We start from the raw sequence: 23919 nt of genomic DNA, 5'->3' as shown, positions 1-23919 counted from the left end.
AGAGTGAAGAAATAGTTGGACTATGCCTGGTGAATGCTGTGTATTTGGGGTGGGGGAATGGGGAGGTTAGAAAGAATGTTTCAGGATGAGGAACAGCACATGCAAAAACTTAGAGATGAGAAAGGATGCTGCTTCCAAGCAACAGAGCCCAGGCCATTTGTACATCTGGTGCACACAGAGATTCTCTCACCTCCTAGACTAGAACTTTTACTAGGACTCATGCTCTGTTGTTGGTCTTATTCACCACCATGTCCACAGCGTCTAGCACTGGTCTCGGCAGACAACCGGTGCTCAACAGTTACCTGAATAATTTAAGGTGGGGAGAGTGGTGAGTGGTGGACCCAGACGGGCAGGCCAAGGACTGCATCGTGCAGGAACATGTCTGGGTTTTACTCAAATGGCAATGGGGAACCATGGAAAGATATTAAGCAGGGGAGTAATGTGAACACATTTGCATTTTCAGCAATCCCTCTGGCTAGAGCGTGGGGAGTGGATTGGAGTATGGGAAAGCCAGAGGCAGGGAATTAATTAGGAGGCTATAACCCATGAGCTGAGATGATAAAATTAGGGGAGCCACTGTGGATGGATTCAAAAGAAATTCAGAATGACTGTTTAATGGGTTTCATTATGGCTTGACTGTGAGGGCCAAGGGGATGGGGGGAGTTGGGATGGGGGGAGTTGAGGGGTCAGCTGGGTGTCTAGCTAGGACACAAGAGCTAGAGGGGGGGCATTCTCTGGGATGGAGAAACCTGGGGAAGGAAGGGTTAATGGGAGGACAGTGAGCTTGGTTTTGGACAGGTGTGTTTGAGGTGGCGGGTGGCTGTGTGTAGCACACAGCTGGATAAACAGGTGTAATCAGGAGAGTAATCTGGGCTGGAGAGAGATTTGGGATGAAAACTCCTACCTTTGCTGTAGCCAACCCAGAAAATTGTGTCTGAGATGTTTCAAGTTTTCTACACAAGAACTCTTTTGTCACCTACCCCCATGAACCCCGTTTTTAAAAATATTTTGTCTAGTTAACAGATTACATGTATTAATAAAGAAATGATTGATTTTCAAAGGGCGTCTCAGCTATTTGGCTGATATTTAAGATATATTCTGGGACAATAAGGAGGCAAAATAAAAGAGGGAAGTAAAATGTGTTAGAAGAAAAAGACCTGCAGATAGCCATATATAATTCCAAATTTTCTGGTAGAACGAGTTGCTATAAACTCACAGAGGTAGTAGCTCCTTCACACGTTTAACTACAGGCTGCCTGGGGTAATGACTCCATCAGGATCAAACCATACTGCAGAGTCCCGGGTAGAAGGAAAGTGCTAAGAGTTGGGGATAACTGTGTATTTGTGAAACTGGTCAGAGGTCACTGAAATTCCTCTAATGCAGTAGTCTGCTGCCCATGGGAAGTATGGCTCTAGGGAAGCAGTTTCTCCTCTGTCAAGGCAGGAGGAGGTTGGAAGAAGACTTTCTTTCAGGAAAGCAAGAGGGCATCTTGCTCTGTTTCTAAGAACACACTGAGTGTTAAAAAGTGAAGTGAGTTTCAATCACCTATTCTTGAGTAGACTTCATTAAATGTAATCTTCTCATTTTTGCCCTGAAGTTAAAGTGAAAAAAAATCTTAAGATAAATATCCAAAGGTTAGAGATAATCAGGAGTTTCCCTTTATAATCAAAAGGAGAAAAAAACATTTTTTAAAAAAAAACCTTTTACATGGAAAGAAAGTTAAAACTATCTTGCTTTGGATGCACTTCCTATAAATGCATCATAAGCATTTTTTTTCAAACCTTCATTTTGCTTTATAAAAAAAGGTGTCTTTTTCTCCACCTTGTATCTAACATCTGAAAAACCCGGCTTTGTGGTCCAGTGATGTTAACACACAGGAAAGAAACAGATTCTGGTTTTCTGTAGAGAAATGAAGAAATCAAAGAATCAAAGATGTTTCAAGGTCACTGCTTCTTGGTGGAATATTATAAGTGAGAACTGGCGGGCAGAATACTAGCTTTGAAATTTGAATAAACAGAAAAGGTATTCTGAATCTAGAAGTCACTGAGAACTTGCTCTTTTCAAAACAAAAGAGGAAATAGAACTCAAAGCTTTATAAAGTGAAGGGCCGTGTGCTTTTTTCTCAGAGATCAGGCAGAAGGGACGGAACCACTTGTCAAGGGAATAGGCCAATTATCCCCTTCATGTAAGAATAATGTGAGGTTAGGCTGAGGCTGCTGACATTCCTCTAAAACCCTTTGCTCTGCTGGCATCAGTGTCACCGATAGGCACGGACAAGAGTTGGGTTGCTGTCATCACCTCCATCCACTCCACTCTGCCCTCAAGCCCACTTTCCTCCAAAGGCCTTGTTGATGAGATGTTTATTCAGTGCCACGTGCCATGTCGTAGGCCATGCAGAAATATATGTCCCCTTCCAGGTGAGTCTCTGCCATTGAAAATAATGCCATGTATGAGTGGATTCAAATGCAGGTGTGTGACTCTCAAATCTGCTCTTCTGATCTTAGATGCTAGTGACAAGCTGACAGACCATCATGGATGAGGCAAAATCACAGAGTCAAAGCTCTTTAGAATTTACGTAGCATAGGCATTTTCCATAATAACAATGAAAATACTTAACTTGATGCATAGTTTTGATTTGACAAATTCCACGCTAAGCATTTTACATGGATTATATCATTTTACCCTCAAACAACTTTATGAGTAGATACGACTAGCTTCCTCATTTTTAATGTGAGTTAATTGAGTTTGGACAGATAAATAATTTGCCCCAACTCACACAACTAGTAAAAACCAGATCCCAGGGCTCTCTGACGTCAAAATATGATCTTGTAACGTTTATGCTATTTTAAAGAATACAAGACTAACTTCAAGTATATTTTAAGGTATTTTCTATTCCTTATTGTTGAAATCTTTCTGGCATTATAGTTTCATGTTCTGAATTCAACTCGACAAAGTGTATTGTTGCTTCCATGTGTAAAATGGCATGTTAGAATGGTTTTCTGTAGAATGTAATAGTGAGTAAAATAACTTATAATTCTGGGAAGGAGAAGGTAAGTATACAAATAACCGTAACACAAGGAATAATGTGCCCACTGCCTTAAGAAGGGCACACATAACACAAGGGCTCAAAGAAAGGAATGGTAAATGCTATTGGAATAAAAATATACTTATTTGAACTAATTCTAATCAATGTTTTTATATCTGAAGGAAGATATTTTTTCCATGTGAACTCCCAGGATATTATTTATACCTGAATGCTTTGAAAGGAAAAAGTTCCAGAGAAAAGAAAAATATCTGAATGCTAGAAAAAGAAACCTAATCATTACCGAAGACATAATGTTCATAAAGCTGTAAACTGATACAGCTGGAAAGGGGATATTTGCATTAACCCCTCTCTTTACAGATGAGGAAACTAAGACCCATTAGCTAAAGGCAGAAATTATTACATTCTCCTTTCTGTTCTCTTAGCTTTTTTCGTCTTCATCTGAGCTGTAGATTCGGAAAGAATTGTCTGGAGAAAATTAAGTAACTGAAGGCCATGCTGCTCTTCTGTAATGGGTTCTACCCTCGTCTATAATAAGTATTAATTGAATGGATGGTTTCAATTGGAATCTAATAAGTCTCCCTTCTTAATTTAGATTATATCTGACAAACCAATCTTTTCCTGGATTAGGTTTGAAATTATTCCTAATACAGTTAAATTATATATAGTGAGATCAGTTTCATCTTCCCTGATAGGATAGAAAGGAGATTATCAACACATCTGAAATTCACAGGCAGAGAGACTCAGCAAGTTTATTTCTCCTTTCCTTTGGAGAATTTTCTCAAACCTGCAAAGTTCAGAACTCCTTTGATTTGGGCGGTTAGCAGAAGTGGTGGGATAATGAGGACCCTTTCCTGTCATTGATGAAGATTGTGAACTTGGTAAACGTAATAAGCATTGGTTGGGGCTTGAAGAACTAACAACTTGTGTTTCTCTTCAGTAGGTTTCCCTACTGATCAGAAACACTCTCATTAGTATCATAATCAGTAGCAGGCTTCAAGCAACAGTCTTCCCTTAGATGGCTGGCTCCTCCAATGCTGCAGTCCATCTGGTCCATCTGGTGGGGAGTTACATACTGAGGAAACAGTGGCTTGCTGGGAAAATCTTTTTCTTTGGATAAGACTGTTCTGGGCTGCAATCCCAGCTCTGCCACTTCTTAGTTGCCTGACCGCAGACAAGCAACTTAATCTCTCTAAATTTAACATTCTTTACTTATAAAATGAGGAAATGAATGCTTTACAAGATTGCAGTAGGATTTGAAATAAATATATCAGGCATTTAAAAAGAGACTGATGCTTGGGCAGAGAATCTGTTTTGTCCTCTACTATATTCCTTGTGTCTGGTACATGAAGGGTATTTACTGAATGAAATATAGTAGGTACTCAAGCAATGGTAACCATGATGACTGTCATTGTTACTAAGTGATTATTTGTGCAAAAAGAAACCAAGAAAAATTTTAATATGTTATTGTCCCTAGTCTTAAAAATATGTATATAAATAATATTATATGTTAATATAATGATATATGTTATAAACTACATAATATATATAATATAATATATAAAGGACACACAAATCAAGAGTTTGAAATAAATGCCATAATGTTATTACCAAAATATTGTAACTTGATTATACAACTTGGAATAGCCAATGTATTTTTTGAAAGGGATATCCATGTGCCTTACCCTCAAACAGCTTAGCTGTGGGCTAAATGGGAAAGGAAAAAGGATGTGACTCTACTGATAAAAACAGATCTAAAATTTGAGCCTGAACACACATGATGAGAATAGATCTCTTCATTAATCTGTAATCTCTCTAATTCAGGATCTCACTGATTAGGTACAGAAAACTAGCTGTTCCTACACCTGAAACTTACATAATACTGTACATCAACTATACCTCAATAAAAGCAATGAGCTGTCCCCTCCTATAGATATGATGGGGACTACTGCATTAGAGGAGAGGAATTTCATATCTGAAACTGATGTGTTCCTCTCTGCCTTCAGATAGAAGAAGGGAGAAAAAAGTAGACTTTGATATTTTGTACTATTAAAGCTCTAGGAAAGGTTGAAAGCAATGAATGTTGAAGCTAATAAGAGAAATATTTCATTAGCATTTAGCATGGTGGGAAGTACTGGGTATAGTTGTAAATGGAATCAGAGAGAAAGACTTGAATTCTCCTGGCTTTGCTGCCTCTGTTTCCTTACCGTCTCAGGCAGGTTTTTACTGAAGGCTATTGAACTTTCTCTCTCTCTTTTTTTCTGTTTGGTTTTTTTTTTTTTTTTGCTTTTTATTTTTATTTTTTAACATCTTTATTGGAGTATAATTGCTTTACAATGGTGTGTTAGTTTCTGCTGCATAACAAAGTGAATCAGCCATACATATACATATATCTGCATATCTCTTCCCTCTTGCCTCTTCCTCCCGCCCTCCCTATTCTTTTAATACTTGATCTATTCAGCAAATGTTTACTAAATTCCACCCTTGTGTGGGATTGGCTCTGTAGGCACCTGCATCATTAAGATGCAGAGATGAGCAACGTGGGATCTGGAATCAGACACTCCTCTGTGTACTCCTTCAAACACTATGAGCCCTTTGTAAGCTCCTTCACTTTTCTAAGGCTTAGTTTCCATATTTGGAAGATAAGGGGGGAAATCCATCTCATCACAAGCACCGTTATAAATATTATGTAATATAAACCATGTAAAGCACAGTACAGTCCTGGCAGTAAGCGTTCAACCCATATGAGCTTGTAGTTATAAACATTGCTGCTTTTCTCAATGAGCCTCTGGGAATGACTTCCATCAGAAACTGCTGTAATAAGGTAAATGATTTTCCAAGGAGAAGTTGCCAATCGTATCCTGGAGTAAAAAGTCATTTTAATTTGTGAGTTTTACAACCCTCAGGGTGTCTGGACCCCCAATTAGGGAATAGCTTCTGGCCTCACCGGAAGCTCTGCTATCAGAAATTAACAAAGTCGCTGGTTATGCGAATGCTCCAGGCAAAGTCTGGAAATCCAGAATTTCAAATTTGATAAGATTGTTTATCAACAATGACTGAGGGTTCCTTGGCAAAAGGAAAAATTCAACCAAAAAATTCAACCATCCAGTTCTTAGCTAGAATGTAGATTTTAGACTTTAGTTCATGCATAATTTCATGGATGTGGCTTATGTGGAAAATGAAACTACATGTTTCCAAATTCCATTCCCTTGAAGAAATAAAACCTCTTTCAGAACATGTCCATTCCATCAGCAGATCCTGTTGGTGTTTCCTGCTAAAGTTATCCAAATTTCAACCCCCTAATTAACAACCTCTCCACCATACTAAAGGCTGGCTTTGGTCCTTTCTCCATACTGTCCCCTAGATGAGACCCTGTCTCCCATGCCTCTTTCCTACAGAGCTTAGCTGCCCTCCTCTCTCCCCTTCCTAAACTCACTCCATCTCCTTCTCTCTAGGTCAAGACTACCAAATACATTTCTTTTTTTTTGTTTGTTTTTTTGGTTTGTAGCTTAGTTGAGATTTTTGGTACTACTGTTTTATGATCCTCCAGACTGTATCCTTTCATGAGTGTACTCCTACATGCCCTACATTATTTCTGTTCTTTCTTTATTTTTTAATTTATTTTTTCCATGCTTCATGGCTTGTGGGACCTCAGTTCCCTGACCAGGGATTGAACTTGGGCCATGGCAGTGAAAGCATCAAGTCCTAACCACTGGTCCACCAGGGAATTTCCCATTATTTCTATTCTTGATTTAGATATTTCTTACAACGAAAGGTGTCTTTTTCAAAGTGCATGCCTTATTAACAGCCATAATATTATAATGTGGTTGGACAACTTCCATAAAAATGTCTCATCCGCATTCTGGTATGAAAGAGAGTCCACCTGACCTCTTAGAGAATTTTTAATAGAAAAAGTTGACTTGAACACATGTGCACACATACCAATGGAAAGCTCTGCTTCTAAGGAGTGTGTGATGTTCTCAAACCACTGACACTTTTGTGTTTTCATGCCCTCTTCTCTAGGGCAGTTTTGAACATCAGTTACCATCGAGCCTGGTTACTCAAGCACTGCTGGGATATTTGGCCTCTCACAACAACATTAATTGGTTTCTAGGCAATAGATTTGAGAGGGATAGATAATTGCTTTTCTTTCACTGGAAAGAAAGAAAATGGCTTTTCATGAAACTCCCAAATGTGCTATTTCCCCAATAGGTGATGGCACCTTGGAGCATCCTTCTTTACACAGGTTAACCCAAGCTCACTAAAACCTGAAACTAGGCCTATGAAACTCTCAGCCCATCTGTCTCCTAAGGAGAGAGAGAAAGGGGCCCAGGCCAGATTCTTTCTTACCCTACTTTCAGTCCAAAGCTAGTTAGATTCATACTCAGCCAAGGAGACCTGGTCAGATTCCATGGATTTCTTTCTGCTCTGCAATTACTCCCTACCACCTGTCCCCTCCTCTTTGATTATATTTGAAATCTTTTCCACAAAGGATTTTAAAAATTGAAGAAAGCTAAACATGTAACTCTTTGCCTGACATATTTTTGTGTGAATGACATTCAATTAAAATGCAGTCACTCTGTCATCAGGTTGAAAGGACTGATGCAGATTTGGTTAGTGTTTCAGGACAGGGAGACTGGTGAAAAGAACAGAAGGGCACTGTGTAGTCATCAGTATGGCTAAAAGGGGCGATGAAGGAAAAGGCCAGAGACTCACTGCAAACTTCTAAATTTTGCTTAAGGAAAGTCCTATTTATTCTCAGCTGGGTGGGGACAAATAAAAATTGTGCACGTTCATGTCCTGGCTGCTGTGAATAGAGATGCAATGAACATTGGGGTGCATGTGTCTTTTTGAATTATGGTTTTCTCCAGATATATGCCCAGGAATGGAATTGCTGGATCATATGGTAACTCTATTTTTAGTTCTTTAAGGCACCTGCATACTGTTCTCCATAGTGGCTATACCAGGTTACATCCCCACCAACAGTGTAGGTGGGTTCCCTTTTCTCCATACCCTCTCCAGCATTTATTGTTTGTAGATTTTTTGATGATGACCATTCTGACCGGTGTGAGGTGATACCTCATTGTAGTTTTGATTTGTATTTCTCTAATAATTAGTGATGTTGAGCATCTTTTCATGTGCTTTTTAGCCATCTGTATGTCTTCTTTGGAGAAATGTCTATTTAGATCTTCCACCTATTTTTTGGTTGGTTTGTTTTTTGATATTGAGCTGCCTGAGCAGTTTGTATATTTTGGAGATTAATCCCTTGTCGGACACATTGTTTGCAAATATTCTCTCCCATTCTGAGGACATGGAAGCAACCTAAATGTCCATCAACAGAGGAATGGATGAAGAAGATGTGGTACATATATACAATGGAATATTACTCAACCATCAAAAAGAATTAAATAATGCCATTTGCAGCAACATGGGTGGATGTAGAGATTGTCATGCTGAGTGAAGTTGTCAGACAGAGAAAGACAGATATCATATGATATCACTTATATGTGGAATCTAAAAAAAAGGGTACAAATGAACTTACCTACAAAACAGAAACAGAGTTACAGATGTAGAAAACGAACTTATGGTTACCGGGGGTAAGGTTGAAAGGTTGAGAGGGATAAATTGGAAGATTGGGATGGACATATACACACTACTATGTATAAAATAGGTAACTAATAAGAACCTACTGTATAGCATAGGGAACTCTACTCAATACTTGGTAATGGCTTATATGGGAAAATAATTTTAAAAAGAGTGTATATATGTATATGTATAACTGATTCACTTTGCTGTACACCTGAAACTAATATAACATTGTAAAGCAACTAGACTCCAATAAAAATTTTTTAAAAATTAAAAAAAATTGTACTCCTGATATTTGTGTTCTGCAGCTGCAAACCCAGAATCTCCGTCTCTTTTGATTTATAAAAATATACTATTTTTAAAAAATGTGTGTTTGACTTCATACAAAGGGGTGTTTTCCTCTGAAGATTCATTAATGAGGGTTACATTATAGTCTTAAAAAAGGAAGTCAGATGGAATGTTTAAAAATTTACAAGCAAACATAGAGAGCATTTGCCTGGTTTGTGCAGCTGAAGACATAATTAGAAGTTCCTAGAGAGAGAGAACAGGGTGAGGGTGTGCAGAAATTTCAACCATTAAAAAGAAAATTCCCCCCAAATTGCTCACAAATGTGAGGGATTAGTCAATATACTTGGGGCTCTCCAAAACTTTTTAGCAGCCAATAATTTCTTCATGATTAACTGCAAACTAAAAGCTTGCTTCCTTTCTCAATGCCATTTTGTTAGACAGTTATAATGAAGTAGCAAATTTGTCACAGGACAGGAAAAGCTCACAGACAAGGTATTAGAATTTATAATCCTGGCCGATTCTCATGGCCGACATATCCAGTTACTTCAGTTTCAGATTACTGCACTTTCTTTATTAGCAGACAAATGACTAAGGCAAATACCTTTGCAGACACCTGCATGCTGTTCTCTTGCATGTTCATGATGGCTTCAGAGATCTTGACATCTATTGGGTCCATGACTGACTCAATGTTGAATGGTCCTTCCAGTCGCTCTGCCACCAAGAGCATTGCATCTGTTAAAACACAGGAACATGATTTATTTGAGAACTGGGAACCCCAGCTTCTAACCTGCGTTTAAACATTTCCCACATGACCGGCTGAAAAATGACCACTCATTCAAATTTTGTATTTGCCTTTATATAGTTCAAAATGGATTTGATGACTCAGTCTTATATGAGTATTTTATTTTATTTCATTTGAAGACTTAAAATTATTTTACATATATAAAACCAGGCCTGAAAATGAGAAAATAAGTTCAAATTAAGAGAGTTGAATATACCTAACTCTTTCAAGTGAAGTTAAAGAAAAATCAGGTCTGGTTCAAAAGTGGAGTTAACCTCTTTTCTTCTGGAGTATGGAGAAAACTGAGAATATTGAAGACATGTAAATGTGAGAGTTTGGGGGATGTGCTATCGTCAAGACCCAACTTAAGCATATCTGCAGGTATGAAGCATTTCTGGATTTCGCAAGAAGGACAGACCTGTCCCTCCTTGGTGCTGTCACTCTACCTAGCATGCCCTTCTGTTTTTAACACTTTGACACCCTCTGGGAATAGAGAAACTTCGCTTACTTGGTTTTGCATATTCAAGGCTTATTATGGTGCCTATCGCATTGTAAGCTTTCAAGAAATGTCTATGAGGGCTTCCCTGGTGGTGCAGTGGTTGAGAATCTGCCTGCTAATGCAGGGGACACGGGTTCGAGCCCTGGTCTGGGAAGATCCCACATGCCGTGGAGCAACTAGGCCCATGAGCCACAACTACTGAGTCTGCGCGTCTGGAGCCTGTGCTCCGCAACAAGAGAGGCCGCGATAGTGAGAGGCCCATGCACCGCGATGAAGAGTGGCCCCCACCTGCCACAACTAGAGAAAGCCCTCACACAGAAATGAAGACCCAACACAGCCATAAATAAATAAATAAATAAAAAGCCAAGTATTTGAAGCCCTTTAAAAAAAATGTCTATGAAATTATATTGAACTGAACTGAACTAAAATACTGCTTGGGAAGCTTTAGTTTTCTGGAGAAGATGCTAATAGTGATATGGAGGCAAGAGCTGTGAATTAGGAGTGAGTTGCCCTGGGTTCCCAACCCTGCCACTAAGCAGCTGGATGGTTGTTGGAAAAATCTCTGAGCTTACTGGGCCAAAGATTAGAGAAGTGTATACAAGGGACCTGGGATGAGGAGTCTCCCGGCGTCTACGGTGAGTGGCATAAGCGGCAATATGCCCATTCCTTTGCAAACTGGCCCAGTTTTGTTCTTAGCATCCAGGGCATAGTTTGGTAACTTTTCTCCACCAGGACTGACAACTAGAACTTTCTGTGATGGTGAAAATGTGGCTATTGAAACTTGAGATGTGGCTAATGTGATCGAAGAATTAAATGGTTAATAAAGTAATTTGCCTTTAACTAATCTAAATATGATTAAAAATATCCCCTTGGGACCAGTGGCTACCATATTAGATGGGGCAGCCTAGACTTTTAACATGGAGACGCAATAGCCCTCACATTTTTCAGTTGTTAAAGCTCTTGAGAGCCAATCTTAAAACGCTGTCCCTTTTCAAAATAATACATGTTTATTATCAGACACTTAGAAAATACAGAAAAGAAAAATGAAGGAGAGGAATACACCCACAATCCCACTTCCCAGAATAACACTATAAACAGTTTGGTATATGCCCTGTGTTTATTTTTCCTCTGAGCATGAATATTTTAAGCATGCAACTGAAAATATACTATACAGATATCATATACCATACAGATAATCTGCTTTCTAAATGTAATATATTATTAATGTAACATGCTGTTTATAGCAGCTGCTTTTTAGTATTAGTGTGAGGAAACCAAATTTTATTTTTATTACATATCCTACCATGCTCAACCAAGGGCCACCATCAAAATTTTTTACAGGGTTATAAGTAGTTATGAATCAGGCAAGTGAGAAACCTTTTAAGACAGATGAATTTTTATAAGAAGGTGCTGTCTGGGAAGCAGAGTCACATTTTTAAAGAACATCAGGCTTTGTGAACATCAGCTTTTATACTATCAACTGGCTTTCTCAGCCAGACCTCATAACTGGGTCTTTGATCTCCTCCCTATGGAATGAACGAGACTAAAAGCATCGAGGGCAGCACTTGAATGTCAGGGAGGTCCCGCTATCCCACCCCTATCCCCTGTACTCGGTCCCATATTTTTTCTCATGGACACAAGTCACATGAAAAACTTAAGTGTAAACAAGGACTCATAGAAAACTCTAACAACAAATTTGCTGATTTTTCCCTTAATGCAGATCTATCTGTGTATGTTACATCAGGATATTATATTATAACAAAAGTAGTAATTTCTCTGGATCTTAATGACCTAGTTATCTGGCAATATGGACAGCGGATGCACCTTGTTGGGTTGCAGTATTTTGATATTAAAGATGTTTTCTCCTTTAAGGTTTTAAAAGGTGGCCTGAGAGCTGTGCTGTTTCTTTTATATCTTTATATCTATGTTGTGTATTTATAAAAAATAATCCCCTTTACTGCTAGACTGTCCAACAGGCTTTTTGATGAAGATTAATTATGATGAATGAGCAAGTTTCTCTAGATGGGTGTATTCTGCTAGAAGAACAAGGAATCTTTGTACAGGAAAAAGAATTGGTCCTATGGAGTTATCCAACAAATGCAGTTAAAGGAACTGATAATTATGGGATACTTAATTGTGTGTTTTAGACAAGTATTTGCATAAATCATTATATGAAGAGTACTGGTCTATCACAGTATATTTATCCAACACGAATGGGTTGAGTTGCGGTAGTAATAACATTAGCTCTACCGGAAGTCTGTAGGCAGTAGCGCTCTGGGCAAAAAGGACGAGCTTTGGGTTGGATCAGAAGGACTCAGCAAACTGTCACAGTGGGAAAAGATGGGGTCTAAAATATCTCTGAGAAGGTTCTTGTCTTTAAATTAAAACAGCCCCTTCTCTACCAGACATTCTTTTCAATAAGTAAGGCAAAAAGCTGTTCGATTCATATCCTAAAGTCAAGGAATTTCTCTTTGGTGATTTCAATCTTTTGGTTCCTTGTTCCTCTCCCACCACAGAGCTCACCTTTTAGCTTCTGGGGTCTGCAAACTCAGCTTTTCTTTTTTGACTCCAACCATGAAAAGGGTGACCCTCTCCCAAGCAGTTGCCTGCTTGGCCTTGGAAAATGGCCATCCTACTGATAATCCTGTATATTAAACATGTAATCAGATGGCCACATTTACTCAGATTGGTTGGCCCTGAATTTCCATTCTTTATCTCAATTCATTTGCTTTGTTATACAAACTAATTTAAGGTGATACATTTTTAGATGTAGATGTATGTATTTATTTTTCTTTTAATTTAAATCACCAGTCGGAATATGCTACTTTAAGCTATCTGGTTTAAGTTTTTTAAAATACACTAAAAAATCACTTTAATAAGTAAAATTAGAGTCTCCTTTGAAGACTCAAAGGCCAATATAGATTGGCTCAAAGCCTCAGAACCATCGTTAAGAGTAGTAATGTGCATGCAGTTAACGATACTGTATTGTACAGTTAAACATTTGTTAAGAGGGTGGACTTCATGTTATGTGTCCCCCCCCAACACACACACAGAAAGAATAGTAATGACTTTGTGCTGATCAACTACAGAAATTCTTATTAATCAATCAAACTACCTGTTGATAAATCATTAACTAGTATAAATGTACCCGAATATATTGAAGCACTATATTGCTTTTATAAAGAAATACATGCATTCTTCTAATTCCTGGAAAAGCTCAGATAAAACTGTGTGGGAAACATTTGGATAAAATCACATGTATGTGGGCTTCCCTGGTGGCGCAGTGGTTGACAGTCCGCCTGCTGATGCAGGGGATACGGGTTCGTGCCCTGGTCCGGGAAGATCCCACATGCCATGGAGCCGCTGGGCCTGTGAGCCATGGCTGCTGAGCCTGCGCGTCCGGAGCCTGTGCTCCGCAAAGGGAGAGGCCACAACAGTGAGAGGCCCACGTACAGAAAAAAAAAAAAAAAATCACATGTATGCACTGATTATAGCCATACCCAGGTTTTTGGTTAGAATGAGAGGAAGGCTGGCAGAGGGACATAAATAGTGGTTTCCTGGGCTTATATTTTTCTAACTCAAAGTTTTTTGTGAAAATAAGTTAATTGATAGAAGGCCAGATAAACCTACACAAATAACTGGTATATTGACGACCATAAGTAGAAAAAAATACATGTCTTCTTACAATATAACCATCCCTCCCCTCAATCGATTCCCTTGTTCCATTGTTCTAAATGTACATGACTGGACTCCCCAGGGTCACAAAAAGAAAAGCAGCTTTCCAGAAAATTCCTCTAATATTTTGCATTTCCACTATAAAGGGTCATGATCACAGCAACTGTGTTTAGGAGTCTAGTTTAGACACATTACAAGGTGAGAAAGTGGCAGTGGAAGGCCAGAGTCCTCAGCCCTGGGACTTGGAACACGCCTGCAAGCGGATGGTGGCTCTTCCTCAGACCCCAGACCCCAGATGGCAAGAGGGTGTGTGTGGTCCATCTGCGTCCACTGAGCAGCCAAGCGCATCCCTGCTTGGCCAGTTTGCCTCCCACCTGCTGGGCAAGTCTGTCACCAGTCAAGCTCCCCAGGTGTCAGGAGAACCTTTTCTCTCCTTTGAGGCTGGGGGAAGCCATGCCTCTCTCTCCTTCCAAAGCAAAGAAAACACAGAATACTTTTATGACACCAAGGCGGTAGTTAGTAAGTTTCTCTGAAACCAGTTAAGTCACAACACGGCCATAATTTCCTCCAGAGGCTGCCATTCTGCACTATCTTAATTATCTTCGTGCCATTTACATTTTGAAATATTTGGAACTTTATTTTTAACTGTGCTCTTGGAGCTGTTATCTATTGCCAATTAAACCAGGGCAGTTCTAGTATGTCAGCTAATGATCAGCTGGTCCTTTCTATACATAACTCCTGTGTTGTCCACGTTTTGTTTCTCTTTAAGCAAAGGACTATTGTCTTGCTCAAGCAGTATACATAACTTTTGTTTCTAAATGCAGAATGACATTTGGATGGATTAGAAGTAACTGGTATCTCAGCATGAGGTTCTGATGCACAGAGAGATGTGATGACCCTGTTAGCACACCAGAGACATGTATAGCAGCTCAGCAAGAAGGTGTCCCCTCAAAGCCTGCAGGTAAAGCTACACCTCTGGGTCAAGGCATTCTGCCCACATCAGCATGCACTTTCTGGTTAGGAGTGAGGAAACCTGACTCTGGTTAGATGGACTCAGGTGCCTGGGTTTCCATTTGGGTTTGTCCACGAAATGCCTGAGAGATAATATGTGTCACTTAATACACAGAGGCCCATTTTCTTCATCTATTAAGTAGAGATTATGACAATCTCTACCTAATAGTGGTACATTAGGAAATCAAATGAGATGGTTCCTGTAAAGTAGTTAATGCAATGCCTGGCATACAACAAAGGTTAGCTTCTATAAGGCACTATCTCTGGGCAGTGGAAGCAGAAAGGAGATGACCAACTGGCAAGATATTTTGGTGGAAATATTGCCAGCAATTGATGTGAGGAGTAAGGGAGTAGAAGGCACAGGATGACTATAAGATGTATAGCTGGTGCTCTTTTGTATGTTAAATTAATGTTTTTTTTTTTTTTTTTTGCGGTATGCGGGCCTCTCACTGCTGTGGCCTCCCCCGTTGCGGAGCACAGGCTCCGGACGCGCAGGCTCAGCGGCCACGGCTCACGGGCCCAGCCGCTCCGCGGCATATGGGATCCTCCCAGACCGGGGCACGAACCCGTATCCCCTGCATCGGCAGGCGGACTCTCAACCACTTGCGCCACCAGGGAGGCCCTAAATTAATGTTTTGATAATAACTGCTTTTTGATGGATGAGTTCATTACCGAGAGATACAAAACTGTATTATTTTCTCACAATGGGTCCCTTTGCCCATTAAAGATCACTACAAAGTCTTTGACTCACTTCCTATTGAGAGGTGGGGTTTATGTCCCAGCCCCTTGAATCTGGGTGGGCTCTGTCACTGCTGTGACTAATAGCATACAGTGGAAGGGACGATGTCAGTTTCCAGAGCAGGTAGTTAAGAGACTGCAGCTTTCTCTCTTGTGAGATTCTACTCTGAGATCATCATGCTGGGCTGGCCACATATAGGCATTCCAGGGAACAGTCCCCGCTGGGCCCAGATGTCTGGCCACCCTTGCTGTTATAAACAAAATATCTGTGTCCTCACCATAATTTATGTGTTGAAACCTAATCCCCAAGGTATTTAGAAGTAGGGCCTTTGAGAGATGATTAGTTCATGAGGGCTGAGCCCTCATGGATGGGATTAGTGCCCTTATCAAAGAGACCCAGAGAGCTCCCTTGTCCTTTCCATCATGTGAGGACACAGTGAGAGGATGGCAATCTGTGGATCAGGAAGCAGGCTTCACCAAACACAGAATCTGCCTTGATCTAGGACTTCCCAGCATTCAGAACTGTGAGAGGTAAATGTTGTCTGTTTAAGCCACTCAGTCTATGATACTTTTGTTTTAGCAGCTCCAATGGACTAAGACTCCTGCCAGGGTGCCAGACATGTGAGTGAGGCCATTTAGACCAGCCCATCTGCCAGGTGATTACCACCTAGTGACCCCAGTCAACACCACATGGGGCAGAAGAATCAGCCAGCTGAGTCTTCCCAAATTCCTGATCCACTGTACTGTGGTTTACATTACTATGGCTGTTATTTTAAGCTGCTAAATTTGCGAATAATTTATTTTGTAGCAATAGAAAACTGGAGCAGCCAAATTACCATATTTACAAAATACTCAGATATTTTTTCCTATAATTTATTTGACAGGACTCAAATTATTCAGAACCCTAGTCAATTAATATTTGACAAATTTAACATTATTGATGTAACCCCTGTTTTCAACCACTGAAATCATCAAGAAAAAAATAAAACGTTGCCCTAAAGGGAATATACAAAAAGAACTGTTCTAAGCCTGCACTGTGTTTGGATACAGCGTTAAAGTACACCAAATGCACAGCAGCTAGCCTCAGATTCAGATATGTTTCTCCTGGGATGCGAGCATGAGAGAGAGGGAGATAGAGGGCAGGTTTGGAAGAAGGTAAAGATCTGGACTTTTCTCTAAGTACTTGACTTTATGAAGAGCAAAGCCTCTGACACAAAAAACCAGATGTTATCTCTGATCTATGGATGGCATTGAATTAAAACTATCTTTCTGCAGGGACTCCCGAAGGTTTTGTTCCTCTAGGATATAAATATTAAGTAGGATTTCATATGATTAGATATATCTTCTAAATTTATTTTTTTGAAAAAAGGAGATGTAAAATCAGAAATGACATGGTTGGGGCTTCCCTGGTGGCGCAGTGGTTGAGAGTCCGCCTGCCGATGCACGGGACACGGGTTCGTGTCCCGGTCCGGGAAGATCCCACATGCCGCAGAGCAGCTGGGCCCGTGAGCCATGGCTGCTGAGCCTGCGCATCCGGAGCCTGTGCTCCGCAACGGGAGAGGCCACAACAGTGAGAGGCCCGCATACCGGAAAAAAAAAAAAAAAAAAAAAAAAAAAAAAGAAATGACATGGTTGAATGCTACTGATTTTAACCTAAAAGAGAATGATTTTCAAAATGTTTTTTAGGGGAGGCAAGAAGAGAAACACTTTTTAAAAAATGAGACATTATTAATCTTCTTTGTAAGTAACAATAGAGTAGAAATAACTTTGGAAATTCAATTGCGGATTGGGGGTGAGGGGAAATGGATTGAGGTGGTCAAAAGGTACAAACTTCCAGTTATATGAATGAGTCCTGGGGATGTGGTGTACAGCCTGGTGACTATACTTAACAAAACTGTATTGAATACTTGAAAGTTGCTAAGAAAGTAAATCTTAAAAGTTCTCGGGCTTCCCTGGTGGCGCAGTGGTTGAGAGTCCGTCTGCCGATGCAGGGGGCATGGGTTTGTGCCCCGGTCCGGGAAGATCCCACATGCCGTGGAGCGGCTGGGCCCGTGAGCCATGGCTGCTGAGCCTGCGCATCCGGAGCCTGTGCTCCGCAACAGGAGAGGCCACAACAGTGAGAGGCCCGCATATAGCGAAAAAAAAAAAAAAGTTCTTGCCACATCTAAACACACACACAGATGCTAACTGTGTGAAGTGATGGATGTGTTAACTAACTTGGTTGTGATAATTATTTTGCTACATATCCGTGTATTAAATCACTATGTTGTACACCTTAAACTTATGCAATGTTATATGTCAATTACATCTTGATAAAGCTGGAAAAAAATGAAAATTCAATTGAAAGAAGCTCAACTTAACCTAACGAATAGTTGTTATGTGCCAAAGAGTGTCACCGCGTCACTATGTATTGGTGGGCGGGGTCGGCACAGAAGCAGTCCTTGGTTGCCAACTTCATGACGTTTAGAATCTTTTTGAACTGACAAAGATGAAATACATGAATATTAAAAAAAGTTTTTTCTTTCTTTGAGGGAAGTTTGAATTAAGATAATAACATGTCCTTTCAAAATTCTAAGTCTTTTAAATTTGTCCTAATAATCTACTCTTTGAAAAATGAAATCTATAAGCACAATCTACTTGCTTGTTTTATCAGAAGTCCATAGTGCCCACTTTGCTTTTCTTTAGAAGCAATGCTTATTCGTTCTTAAACCTGCAGCACCATTGTTTTAGCTTAACCAAGATATTTTTCCCACAGAGAAGCAGACAAAAGTGTTAACAAAAAAAAAATCAAGCAATTTAAAAAGCACCATGGTAAATTCATTCACTGGTACCCAGTTACTCATCAATACTACTACTACTACTACTACTACTACTACTACTACTACTACAAAACCTGCTTCAGTGTTTATATGTAGGCTCTTTTATGAGCCTATCATGACATGGAAGTATTAGAAGGCTCTGCTTTGCACTGTAGCTTTCTGGTGATGGGCACATGGAGTATACACGACCTTTGCTTTCATTCAAATCAATTAATTAAAATGCTCATGAGATCTTGGACAGGACCGAGTTTCAGGAGAGGTCTGGAAAGAGAGCCCAACTAGGGTGACTGAGGGATACACTACAGCAGCAGGCAGACAGGACTTGAATAACCAGGAGAAGGTATAGCCTTGAGAGTAGAGAATCTGAACTTCCCTAGTCAGAAGGTCCACACCCTTTTTAGAGTCTCTTCTGTTTTTTGTTTTTTCTTATTAATGACAATTTTAATTAAAAAAATTTACAGCCCTGTAGGTCTATAACTGATGTAACACAAACTGCACATATTAAAGTGTGCAATTTAATACGTTTTAAGAAATGTCTTCCTCCCTGAAACCACCAAAATGACAGAGTTTTAAAACATTTTTTTGTTTTTGATTTTTAAGGCAATTCTACAGTTAAGACATTTTCACTTGTAGAATTTTGATTCATAAGAACAGCCAAACAGGCAGAATATGTATCCCTCTCCGGACTATATTTCTTATTCTTCACACTAATCACTCTCCGCACTTCTGGCTTTGTTGCTCTGTAATCTCTTCCCTGACGTTGCCAGCAGAGCTGTCTTTTGAAAATGCAAATCTGATGAGGTCACCGTCTTGCTCTAAAGGTGGCCAGTGCCTTCAGGATAAAGTTTGAACCTCTTAGCCCAGCATAAGAAAGGCCTTTCATAAGCTGGTCTCTGCCCCCTTGGCAGCTCCGCCTATGACCACCCCTGGTGCCCCCAACTGAGCGCCATCAGAACTCATTGGATGACACTGAAGTTGTCACCAAGGTCCCACACATACCCAATCCAACCTGAAATCAATGACATACAAGTTGCTCTAAACACAGCCTGTTCTCATTTTACCTGCTCAAGAACTTCCAAAGGTTCAAGTTTAAAAAGAGACTCAAAATCAGACTCCACCCCTCCCTTCTAATTCATTTCTCACTACTCAACATGTCCTGTGGTTTCCTGCTATTACAAATAATGTCACAGTGAATATCCTTGTACATAATTCATTTAGCATGTGTGCAAAGAAATTTGTTGGATAAAATCTTACAAGTCAAACTGCCGGGTCAAAGATATGGGTGTTTAAAATGTTGATGGTTAGTGCTGAAGCTTTCCCTGTAAAGGCTGTACCTGTTTACATTCCCAACAACAATACATGACTGCATCTGGCTCTCTAAGGCTTAAACTTTTAGATGGTGTTAAGATCAAATGCTTGGATCTTTGCCAATCTGATAGGGTAAGAAATTGCATCCCAGTGTGGTTTTTACTTGAATTTCCCTCATTATAAGTAAGGTTGAACATCCTTTAATATGTTTAAAAGGCATTACAATTGCGTCTTCTCTTCATTTACTTTGGTCACTTATTTTTCTGTTGGATTATTAATTGTTTCATATTGATATAAAGAAATTTCTTTACAAAAAAATACATTAAAGATACCAGCCCTTGGGTGACATGAATTACCATTTTCCCCCAAGTTGCTGTTTATCTTTTGACTTTGTTCATGGTAGTTTTTGCTATGCAGAAAATTTAAACTTTTTATAGTCAAATTTACCAATCACTTGTTTAAATTTTTTTGATCTTGCATCATATTTCTATAGGCTTCCTCCTTTACACCTCTGTGACCTAATCTATTATCAAGCATATTATCGCTCACTAGCTTCCTTGTGTTCCTTGAATACAGGCCAGACCCTCTCCTGCCCCAGGGCCTTTGTACTTACTGTTTATTCCTCAGCTTCTTATTTTCTTTAGGTCTCTACCCAATTGATACTTCTCAGAAAGACCTTCTCTAACTAGCCTATCAACTCCCAGTCACTCTTATCCGATTGCTTTATTCTTCATAGCACTTAATATTTGTTGAATTATTTTATGTATATTTGCTATTGTTCCTCTTTTCCCCACTGTTATGTAATCCTCAAGAGGGCAGGGACTTCCTTTTTCTTGTTCACTTCTGTAGTCTCATCCCCTGGAACCATACTCAGATCCTAAGAGTTGTTAAATGAACATTTGTTAAATGAATTATTGGAACGAATTTTAAACATCTTCCTATATTTTCTTCTATAACTTAGTGAGAACTAATTTTCTCCCCTCCCGCTGCCCTAAAACTCCTCCTCTTTACTCCCCTGTCCCACACACACCATCAAAAACTCCCACAAAACTTTATTAGTGCTGGCCAATAGGTCCTTGACGGCTTTCGATGTGTTATAAGGTAGATGAAGAGTTTCTGTGGGAATTTAGAATCTTATTGTACTTTTTTATTAGGTAGAAATAACTTTTTAGAGCTTTTCTCTTGAAATTGAAAATTATGGCTGGTTTTCTTTCTGTCAGAGGTCATTTCTAGGTTAATCTAAAAAAAAAAAACCGACATTTTTGGTTTTTCCGAACAAGGTAATTCCTGCTGTTTCTCAAGACTCCACGTTTACCATTAACTTTGAAAACAATCTCTGTGATGAATGTCATTTTTGTTTCTCCCCTATAATTTGTCCACATTCACTAAACACCAAATTGATAATCATTTTTTTTCCTATTTTACCAACCCCGTATGGCATTTAAGTACTTAAAAAAATATCTTTCAAAAAATCAGACCATGGCAGGGGTGAGATCTAGCTAAAGGAATCATAGTACCACAGAGTGAGGTAAATAATAGAAAATGGAAGTGAACCAATTAAATGTCATTTAAAACAGTGAACAGATACCTTACTGAAAAATAAAACAGGGACAGCCACCCAGAATAAGTCCAGTAACTAAAGAGCTAAATCCAAATAAAAGAGAATTTAATGAAAATAACTGTTTACTTTGAAACCAAATCCAGGAAGAGGAGGAGAGAACAAATATACAAACTAATTTAATTCTGAAACCAGTGCAAACAAAGAGGCTTATTTTGCTTCCACACTGTAAAAGAAAATGCAAATTGTGGGAGAAAAAGAATTCACTAGTAGTCCTAGCACAGTACAGAAATTAGAATTTACAGGACTCATTTTCAGATGGTTTCTTTTTAGTAGAGTGAGGCATTGCATTTCATAAAAATATAATATATTCACATAAACATCATCTCACTGCTATGTTATATCTTTGAGATGTCTGGTTACATCACAAGCCAGAAAGAGTGGGCCTTGTAAATCATGAATTTGATGGACATCAAAGTGTATACTACCAACCATAACCTTTTATTTAAATTTTTATTGCTGATTCTTCATATGAATAATTTTTTTATGTCATTTGTAGCTAGGAATGTTCAAATAATTCACAACAACCAATTAGTCTTCACCTTGATGATGAGTCACAGAATTTAAGAGGTAAGGAGTTCTTAAAGATCTCTCTGAGAGAGGAAGTACATCTTTATCTTTGTATCCCTAAAGTCTTCTACAGGGTTTTGGAATCTAGTGGGTTGATTTGGACCAACCAGTGTGCTTTTTAGGAAACTGACCCAAAGAAGGAAAGCAAATCATTCAATGTAAACAGCAGCCACCGAACCCAAAATCATTGTCCTCTCTCACTCCATCTATTACACAAGCATTGATATTGCTCAGATAGTATCAACGTGTTTACCCAATATTTTAATTACTTATTAAATTCCAAGTGCTCCACTACTTTTTTTTTTTTTTTTTTACGATACGCGGGCCTCTCACTTTTGTGGCCTCTCCCGTTGCAGAGCACAGGATCCGGACACGTAGGCTCAGCGGCCACGGCTCACGGGCTTAGCTGCTCCGCGGCATGTGGGATCCTCCTGGACCGGGGCACGAACCCGTGTCCCCTGCATCAGCAGGCGGACTCTCAACCACTGTGCCCCCAGGGAAGCCCTCCACCACTTTTAAAGAGAATATTAAAAGAGAAAACCTAGATGATAAAGATAACGCATTTTGGTCCTATCTAAGATTTGTCTTATTCCTTCTTTGCTGCAATTACCCTTCTCCCTAAACCTCCCTTAGAGACCCTGTTCTTTTAAAGTGGGTACCATGATCCTGAATTGTCCTTGACAAGCTTATAAAAGCACACACATTCCTCCTTACTCTTTATTAACCTGCACATCACACTTGAGCTACTTTGAATCCCTCACCAGCATGGATGGTCTTCTCGGTCTCCCTGAGAGGCAGTGTGGAGGCGAGGCGTGGTCATGAGCTGTGTGTCATGCATGGGAGTCTAGTAACCCTAGTCACAGGCTCTGTGATCTGGGGTAATTTATTTAACCTCTGTCATCCTTGATGTCCTCTGTTATTACAGGGGCTCTTCCTACATCACTGTGGGGATTAAATGCAATACTAGGCACATAGCACAGCAAATGCTTATTATTATATTAATATTATTCTATCTTTATGGAGAGGAAGGTTCCTTTCACTTCTCAACAAAGTTAATACTGAAGGTTTGAGTTCATCATCATCCATGAAGTTGTAAACTTTTACTGAAAGAGTATAATATTTGAAAACATACACGCAACCCAATGTTTGTAGCAGCACTATTTACAACAGCCAGGGCAAGGTAGCAACCTAAATGTCCATTGACAGATGGATGGATAAAGAAGATGTAGTACATCTATACAATGGAATACTACTCAGCCATAAAAAAGAATGAAATAATGCCATTTGCAGCCACATGGATGGACCTAGAGATTATCATACTAAGTGAAGTAAGTCAGACAGAGAAAGAAAGATATCATATGATATTGCTTATATGCGGAATCTAAAAAAAAGAGATACAAATGAATGTATTTACAAAACAGAAACAGATTCATAGACATGGAAAACAAACTTATGGTTATCAAAGGGGAAAGGGTTTGGGAGGGACACATTAGGAGTTTGGGATTAACAGGTACACACTGCTATGTATAAGGTAGATAAACATGAGTTGTTTGTATAATTTGGAGATTAATCCTTTGTCTATTGTTTCAGTTGCAAATATTTTCTCCCATTCTGAGGGTTGCCTTTTCGTCTTGTTTACGGTTTCCTTTGCTGTGCAAAAGCTTTGAAGTTTCATTAGGTCCTGTTTGTTTATTTTTGTTTTTATTTCCATTACTCTGGGAGGTGGGTCAAAAAAGATCACGCTGTGGTTTATGTCAAAGAGTGTTTTTCCTAAGTTTTCCTCTAAGAGTTTTATAGTGTCTGGTCTTACATTTAGGTCTTTAATCCATTTGGAGTTTATTTTTGTGTATGGTGTTAGAGAGTGTTCCAATTTCATTCTTTTTTTTTTTTTTTTTTGTGGTATGTGGGCCTCTCACTGTTGTGGCCTCCCCCGTTGCGGAGCACAGGCTCCGGACGCGCAGGCTCCGGACGCGCAGGCTCAGC

General features: G+C 39.4%; 1 protein-coding gene across 1 annotated transcript in view; it reads right to left on the bottom strand.

The window, feature by feature from the left end:
• GPC6 (glypican 6) overlaps positions 1–23919 on the bottom strand; it is a 1080358-nt gene that overhangs the window by 108650 nt on the left and 947789 nt on the right. The window contains exon 5 of the mRNA XM_060080058.1: positions 9519–9649. Coding sequence (XP_059936041.1) covers positions 9519–9649 — 131 coding nt within the window. The remainder of the gene's footprint in view (positions 1–9518; positions 9650–23919) is intronic.

Source organism: Mesoplodon densirostris, chromosome 17 (assembly GCF_025265405.1).
Source record: "Mesoplodon densirostris isolate mMesDen1 chromosome 17, mMesDen1 primary haplotype, whole genome shotgun sequence".
Taxonomy (NCBI): Eukaryota; Metazoa; Chordata; class Mammalia; order Artiodactyla; family Ziphiidae; genus Mesoplodon; species Mesoplodon densirostris.
This window is presented reverse-complemented; position numbering and strand designations above follow the sequence as displayed.